This window comes from Esox lucius, chromosome 21 (assembly GCF_011004845.1).
Source record: "Esox lucius isolate fEsoLuc1 chromosome 21, fEsoLuc1.pri, whole genome shotgun sequence".
Lineage (NCBI taxonomy): Eukaryota > Metazoa > Chordata > Actinopteri > Esociformes > Esocidae > Esox > Esox lucius.
In genome coordinates this window covers 22331915-22340363 of record NC_047589.1, presented here as the reverse complement: position 1 = coordinate 22340363, position 8449 = coordinate 22331915, and the positions used below count along the sequence as shown (strand labels likewise).

Here is an 8449-nt window from a genome sequence, read left to right as displayed (position 1 = left end):
GTGGTTCCTTATAAACTGGGTGGTTTGAATCTTGAATGCTGATAGCTGCAGTATATCAGACCGTTTTTTTTTTTTTTTTTTTTTTTTTTACTGCCATTACTGTGTTGGTACCGTGCTTGGAGTTGGTGATCTATTGGGATTATACCTCGGCTAAGCGCTGTGTCCAGAAACTCTGAGAACCAATCTTAGCACAATACCACACCCCTCGTGCCTTATTGCTAATTTGGGTTTTACCGCATGGGTATTACATCTGGTTTTTATGGTTTTAATTGCCATGCAAACAGGTTTATAATACCAATAAGGTTCCTCCCACAACCTCTGCCTTATTGCCTAAGTATATCATGGGTAAACTGAAACATTTGTATTCATGAAGTTAATCTCAGCTACATGCATACATTTGGTTAGTTACCCGGACACTAGCTGTCGTACTGCTTCAGGAAACCATAATCTCTTGTCAATGTGTTGGTCACATTCGGATGCTTCACCTGTGGTTTCGTAATTTCATGCTTGCGCTGGTTTTTGCGCGGTGTTAAGAGTTCAGTATGAACTTCGAGTTGAGAATGTAACAATTTACACACAGCCCTGACGATCCGCATGCACAGTGCCAACTAATGGAGTAAGGGAACTGCTTTTGGAAGTACATTAATTGTTGTGGGGAGACATGCTTGAATTGCATTTCCTGAAAAAAAGTTTATTGTACCTTGCATGCAGGCTTTCCGAACAGGACACATTTCATAGAATCTCAGCACGTCAGTTAATTTGTAACGGTACATTTCCATGTAATGTACTAATTTGTATAACTATACTAGCATCATGTGAAACCATTGTTGAGCTATTATAAAAGTCGAAGAGACTAGGAAAAGGGCTTTCCATTCTCCCAAGGACTGTTTACTATTCGCTGCATTTCAGAGAGCGCCGTAATAGCCCAAAGCCGCGGACCTGCATAATTTTCATTTTATATTGTAGAGGCAAACCACCAATCGGGTTTAGTGCAACAGGCACCTTTCAATACAACCTTTCCAGCAGTTAATGCCCGCAAAACGAGCAGGTACATACACTCTCTCTACAGGTTTGAGTCAAAGTTTATTGGGCATTTATGGGTATCTAAAACGATCTGAAACCGACATCAAAGCGTTGCTCTAGTTTTATTATTATTCAACTGAGCAAGGCAAGATAAGGCACGCATCCCACATGTAACACTATTTTGGTCTTGCGTCGTCTTTTCATGCTTTGGCATTATTTCCCCCCGACTTTAAATATTTTCACCATTTATGGAAAATTTCGTTTTGGCGGGCAAATAATCTAGGTCGTGATATTTAGCAATGATTATGTAAAATCGGTGAGGGTAAAACCGATCGTTATACATACCCCATGTATTATAAAGGGTTTTAAACTAATAACTTGTCAGTAGTCTACACCTTTTATTTTCACTCGATAAGAGTGTCCACTTGGATATTCGTTCAGACTAGATTACAAGTGGCCTACAGTACAATAAACTCACTACTGTAATTTCCGCACCCCAACTCCCCAAAGCATCAAAAACCAAGTGCCTACACCTATTCCTCGTGTCCTTTTTTAAGACCCTTCCCTGTTTGTTACAGTAATCACAATGACATCTTTGTACAACGCTTCAACAAAAGATGTCTGCCTGCTTGCATCCCAGATCGACTGTATTACAGCAGGTTTGGCAGGCCCACCATGGCAGGGGGACAGACAGATCACGTGGCCAAAGCCACCCTCCGGAGAGAACCAGAGAAAGACTTCTTTTGTGAGGCTGGGGATGCCCCAGCAGGACAAGACAGACAGCAGCACTCTTGTTTTCCTCCAGCTGGCCAATGTCCCCAGGGTGTATGGCCCAGCAACATACTCCACAATGAAAGTCACACGCCTGCCTTTCCTATTCGTGCTTTGGAAGAAATAGGATAAACTGATTGGGGACACCTGGGTTGTGTGGTAAACAGGCTCAGACAGTTCCAGGGTGACATGAAACAGTCATGGAAGATCTATTGTAAAAATCTAATGATCCTGTTAAAATGGTACCATAGATTCATTATCATTCATTACATTACCGTTTTTATTTTATCTTTGCCTATTTGCATCATGATACAGTGCATGTATTATCACAACATTAAATATTGAATTTACAGGAACAACACTGTCACTTGACTTACCCCATTTTTCATTTTGATATGTGGTTCTTACTGAACATGTAAGTGAAAGCAGCTGCTGTAAAGGCATGTGTCCTTATGGTCCTGCAAGCTGCATATTAGACCAACCCAATACTTCCTAAAACCACATAACTGCTCCACTACCCTTCCAGGTCAGAATAACCAACATTGTTTAAGCTCTACTGGCTGCATTACCACTATAAATACTTGAAATTTCATCAAGCAAATAAGCCATGCAAGACAGAGTGAAGCGGCACAGCCAACCTCGAACACATAAATGGAAAGTCAACACCATTAGAAGAATACTTTGGGGGGGGGAGACGTCATACTAATATTTTAGCTGGTCACTGGCAGCTCCCTGCCTGCCTCAGTAGCCTAAGTGAAACCAAATGTTGCAGGACTCATAAGTAGCATTGCTAAGACACGAAGAATGTGAAATAAACGCTGGGGGCTCAGTATGATCACAAGCGGATTCCTCTGTAACATGACATCTCACAGTGGAGCCCACTCCTGGCCACAGCCACACCACACCAGGCCGTCAACTGTTTAATTAACTGTTGAGTGTGCATAGGTAACAGTATAAAATATTCAGTAAAACACATACTTGGTCTCAAATGATTGGGTTTCAAATATTGTTTACAGAAGAAATCTTACCTGCACATACAAAATAAAACATGCTGTTTTTGAAAACCCAGCTATCAGTCGGAATTGAGCAGAACCTGCATTTTCTAAAATAATGCGATTGAACTATACAAACAGTATTTACGATTGTAAAAAGCTAGTTTTTTTTTTTTGGCCTCTCTACTTGACTATACAAACCTGTTTGGCATAGTGACCCTTTCAACAGCAATATCAGGGAATATAAAACAATCCATATATTTCTCTTCTGCTAGAGAACCTATAAAATATATTTATAAAAAAAAGACCACACATCAAGAGCAAAGATCATTTGTAAGGGCTAAAATTTGACATCACAATACTGAAGCATTGTCATGAAAGGCACACAGACTCTAGTCTCCCTCAGTCAACAAGGCCCACCACCACCACCTGCTACTCTGGACATAGCGCCCCCTTGTGCCGGTCTGTTCGGAGTACCCCAACGCTGTCAGTCCCGCTGGCTTCCGTTAGAACAGACAGTTCATGCACTTGACGGCTTTGCTGCCGTAGTCGAGGCACTCCGGGCCGATGCACTCACAGCAGGCGTTGTGGAACCAGCGGTACTTTGAACCGCCCATGGATTCGCAGTACTGCTTGCACTGGCGGATGGAGACGCAGTCGTCAAAGTACACTACCGTGCACATAATATCTAAAGAGTGGGAGGGAAGACCGGTCTTTTATTAACACAGATCAAAGGCAAACATTGTCTATATTACACATTTATTTAGTGCATTCTGTCCCTACACAACATCTACCGTTGGCGGTGCCATTACACTAAATTCATTCTGTGTGTGTTTTAAAGTAATTTAGAGAATGTGAATCTGATTTCCTGTCCTGGAGTCATCTAGGACATGGACGAATGGCAGATGGCGGTCGATTAGTGTATTCCAAAGCTAGCACACCTGACTCAGCTTGTCAACTCATTTTCAAACCTCAACTAATTGACTCTGAAAATCACCAAACCAAGGGTCAAGTGTTTTAGAGTCCACCGCAACCCTGTATGAACTACCAGGGTTCAATCCCAGGTCTTGTTTGTACCACAAGCCTGTGTTAGCCAATTGAGCCAAACCACATCTGTAGCACATGCATCATCCATATTATGCTAAGGAATGGCATGTGCGTCTTCATTTAAGTCCATGTGTTCATCTCAGCCACGCCCATCCCACGGCAAAACTAGGGAAGCCGTTTGAGTCGGGGGTCCAGAACAACCCAAAATGCCTGACCCTCCTCACAAGACAAGGCCAACCTCCCACTGCTGGATGCCTGATTAATGAGTTGGTTTCCAGAGGGAAGACAGATTTGGGTCAGGGCTTTCGAGTGGCGATACGGAAGGAGCTCTCTGCTAATGTGCACAGATGCACGCACACACACACGGGTTCCCAGTCAATTAGAATCAATAGGACCTGTGGTTGAGGATTGGATAATTGGAGCGGATGCCCATGAAAGTCCAGAAGGCCAGTAGAAGCAATCTACTCATAATAATGTGCAGGGTTCTTTGGTTTTCTAAGAGGCCCACTAAACCAATAAAGAAAGCGACAAACCTGAAATCTCATAAGCTTTTATGGAGGGGTCGAGCATCAAGCTCAGATCAAAGCAGCCGTGGCCATGAGTTCATGACAGCTTAGCCCTCCCCCTTCTAAAACAATATGGCCCCTGCCAGGAGTTTAAGGTGTGTCTTTAATTCCACTAAATAGTGGGCTGAACCCAAGCTCATATCCTTAGCAATCACGAGTACCCAAATCCTGACTTCCTAAGGAAGTTGCAGGTTATTTCATTCTGTTTCTTGGTTTAATATTTCAGTGACAGATCACCATGATCGCCTATGAAACATTCTCTTATGGAAGTAGTAGCCAGGAGCTATGAGTTCCCATACAGTGTTCCCAACTCCTCCCTACCTTCAGGGCCTTGGGTGTTATCATAGCTGGCATGGATACTGTTCCCTGGCAGGGAAACATTCTGATGCTGGTCCTCCATGGTCTCCAGGAAGGACACCAGATTCTCATGGTAGGATAGTTCCTCTGCCACGGGGAAGGACACCACCATCATGTTGATCGGCGCTTCGCCCTCGGTGAGGGCGCGGAACAGCGAGGGGATGGGCCGATAGAGTTCCTCCACCGTGCTCTTGGAAGTGGCTGGAGTGTCGCTATAGTTCCTGGGGTTACACATCCCTGAGCGTGGGGAAGCAGGAGTGTAAGGGGCAGAGTAAGGAACTATTGATAGTTAGTAATTAAATTAAATAACTGATGACAAATTACTAATAGAGTAAACCACTATACTGCCCTTTGTTAATCTGACAGTCAACACTCACTGTGTGTGACGTATGTATTACCCTGAAAAATCTGTAAGGTCAGGCATTTAAGAATTGGTAGGACCTTGCCGAGATTCTAGAACAATCTTCATTAGCCACATCTATTCTGACATTGGCTGTTGTTAGTCCGCGACACCTACCTACACAGTCACAGCACTCCTCCCAGAGGGAGCCCAGACAGAGCATACACTCCTTACAGCAGGAGCAGTTTCCATCCGAAGGCCTACACTGACACAGCTCCTGTACAACACAAACACATACAAACACACAGTCCACTCAGTGACCAGTTTATTTGCTACATCAGCACGTTTAGGAAAACTTGGCGGGAATCGAGGCGTTTGGTTCCTGTAAGACTGAACGTTTGAATGGCCAATGAGAGTGGCCTATGTAACTTTAAGCATGCATGACGATCGAGGCTTTAGATTGTCTGTCACTCTAAAACTCAAATGCAGCTTGATAGAATCCCATCAGAGAAACTGGGATGGAAGGAAACATAACCAATCACAGCCCTTGATTAACTTGCATCATTGCACATCCAGCAAATGACCAGTAGAGGGGGAGACTTTAGAACACATTTCTCACCTGCTTTGGTTGGTTATGGTAACCAGTTGATCATACTTCTAAATCGAGCAGAGATTCTACGGGAAGTGTTATATGCCCGTTGACTATAATTTTGTTCAATATATAGCAATTGCATACATCTTGTATAATCCTTCTCTAACATGCACATACAGCTCTGGAAAGAATTAAGAGACCACTGCACCTTTTTTTCCTTTCCAAATAAGTTGAACAGAAGCGTTCAATTTGCAGTGGTCTCTTAATTGTAACCCTTCTGTACCTCACTCAAAACCTTTTCGACGTTTTTTGGGAAGGAAAGAAAAAGGTACAGTGGTCTCTTCATTTCTTCCGGAGCTGTACATAAACAACTTACAATACAGTAGTCTGGGTGTATCTGTAACGTGAGGAGGGGGAACGTAGCATGCTTCATTCTGTGTGCATGGTCATGGTTGATACAAACCCAAGAAAATAAACCGTGCAAAATATCCTGTCTCCACTAAAGGGCGTGTGTGTGTCTGTGTGCGTAACGGCGTATGCTTGAGGTCTTAACCAGAGTGAGTGTGGGCCCGACCTCAAGCTGCCTGTTCTGTGACTCCTTCAGTGCAGGAGGGAGAGCGGTTGAAAGGGAGAGCAGAGGTCAAATTCCAGATGTGCACAGGGATGGAGCTAACTGAGCGCACAGTCAAGTGTGGTTGTGGCTGCACCAGCCACCAGGAAAAGGTATAGCTATATCAATCTCGGTTGGCCATCTCATGTATAGCCAAGATGCAGGCAAAGGTTTGACATCCTTTGAAGAAAGTGTGCCGCTGCATATTTCGAACTTGAGCTTAGGGTTCCCACAAGTTTTTACTGGTGTTTATAGTAGTTAATAGAAGTTGTCACGGTCCAACATGCTTTCCCAATGCATGGAGAATAAACCTACCACTCAGGTTAGTAAGTAAAATTACATCAGATTCACAGTACACACGAGACATTTTGTAGGAGGGTTATCAAGTCTTAGCTGAGCGCAAACAAATTAAACTCTTGGCATTACACTGTATGGCAGTGGAAGTTAATTCTGAAAGTTAACTTAAAGATGCAAAACCATGAGTTTATTAGCTTTCTTACCTGAATGAGGCACTTGCTGACATCACTGGCACAGAGTGCTTTGTTACAGGCGGTGGTAATGGAAAATCCCGAGAGCAGGAAAAGAAGTGCAGTGGATAGTAAAATGTCTGTAGACTTCATTCCGACACGCAAGAAACAACTGTAACCTGCACCGAAAAAGCAGACAGACAAGAAGAAATGAGAATCTAGCCTACGTCGTTTGTTCAAAAAGATAACATCCTAGCAAAGAGAGTAATCAGGACACAATAAAACACAGGAAAGGTAATGTCAAGGAGCCATCCCTTTGATTCAATTGTTATGTTAAATTGCCCGCCTGCTTCAAAGGAGCATCATTCATTTTCGACACAAGCGACAAACCACAAGTAGTCAGACGCAATGCAAACAAAATCAATTTCTTGCAGGCCAGACATTCTCGCCCTTTCATCATAAAATTCTGATAAATTAGAAATCCATGTCCAATTTCATATAGCTACCTACTACGGTATAGTTTAATATAAAAAACGTGTATGATGACAGTAGCGCAACACTCTTTAAAGGATTACATACTATAAGTTTTATCCTCAAATTAAAATTTGGAGACATTTGACATAAGCCTGACACTTTTCAGGCACCGTTTATGAACGAAACTCGTGTTTTTGGGAGATCCGAAGTTATACAAACATATTCTCAACATGAACTAGGCTAGGGTAGGAAATAATTGAATGCACTTTTGTCTTGATAAAGAACGCATACTAACGAAACATTGAATACAAGGAGAAATCAAACTTACGTGGCCCAAATAGTCGATTATTGCTCCAGAGGCGAACGTTTCTTACCTCTTTGTTTACCTCTACGTTTTCGAATTAAAGCATGTTCTTCTGTTTCGATGGCGTGACTCTCCCATCTGGCAACACAAAGCAGACAGGGGTAGGCGACAGCCTTAAAGATACAGTAACATTTTTAGAGGATGAAAAGCCCAACAATTCAGGTGATCCAGAGCCAAGAAAAGAAAAGTGGAGTGGCAAATTATACGCAATTAATCAGTGTTTTTGTATTTTTGCCCAGTTTGACTTTTTCGCTAGACACAATTAAGCATTGTGTTAAACGGACTATCGTTTTTTATTTAGTTAACTTCCACCACAAATATAGCACCTACGAGATGTATGGCCTCTGCCGCTGGCCGTTTTAACAGCTTATTAGCCAGTAATAGGCTTACTAGTATCTATTAACTTGCTACATGGAATAGTAATAATAATTGAGCAGTTGTTAGCAAAACTGAAGATGAACTTTACACCGCCAAAGTGATTTAATTTCAAGGCTCAACAACGCAAGTTTTTCTTTAATTCATGAATGACATTGATACAATAACTATCAATATAGGTGACAATAACTAACTTGGTGAAAAGACGAGAGAATCGTGGAAACCCTTCCTCTTTTACTGTGCAAGGGGTTGTGATCTACTGTATATTACCCCAAAAAGCATGCACGGCTGCATACAAAATACACCAGAAATAGTTGGAATATAAGCGTAACAATTTTATTTTAGGCTTACTATATTGTAGCTTCTGGAGGCTGTTGGCAGCGACGTTTTTACCTATTCTGAACAAATCCTAATGCATAATTTGCTTTGATTGCTGCGGGGCTGGAACAATGGTCCCTAGCGTGAGAGTCT

General features: G+C 42.5%; 1 protein-coding gene across 2 annotated transcripts; it reads right to left on the bottom strand.

Annotated features, from left to right (window-relative positions):
• Positions 1–2056: 2056 nt before the first annotated feature.
• On the bottom strand, positions 2057–7714 carry twsg1b (twisted gastrulation BMP signaling modulator 1b). 2 transcript variants are annotated; one of them, XM_034289228.1, is made up of 5 exons: positions 7614–7714; positions 6799–6944; positions 5274–5373; positions 4721–4993; positions 2057–3474 (listed from the first exon to the last, which is right to left on the bottom strand). In XM_034289228.1, the coding sequence occupies exons 2-5, from the start codon at positions 6916–6918 to the stop codon at positions 3293–3295; spliced, it is 675 nt and encodes a 224-aa protein (XP_034145119.1). In that variant the 5' UTR covers positions 6919–6944; positions 7614–7714; the 3' UTR covers positions 2057–3292. The 2 variants fall into 2 exon arrangements, with proteins under 2 accessions (XP_034145119.1, XP_010894961.1); XM_010896659.5 differs by having other exon boundaries at positions 7568–7708.
• Positions 7715–8449: the final 735 nt, after the last annotated feature.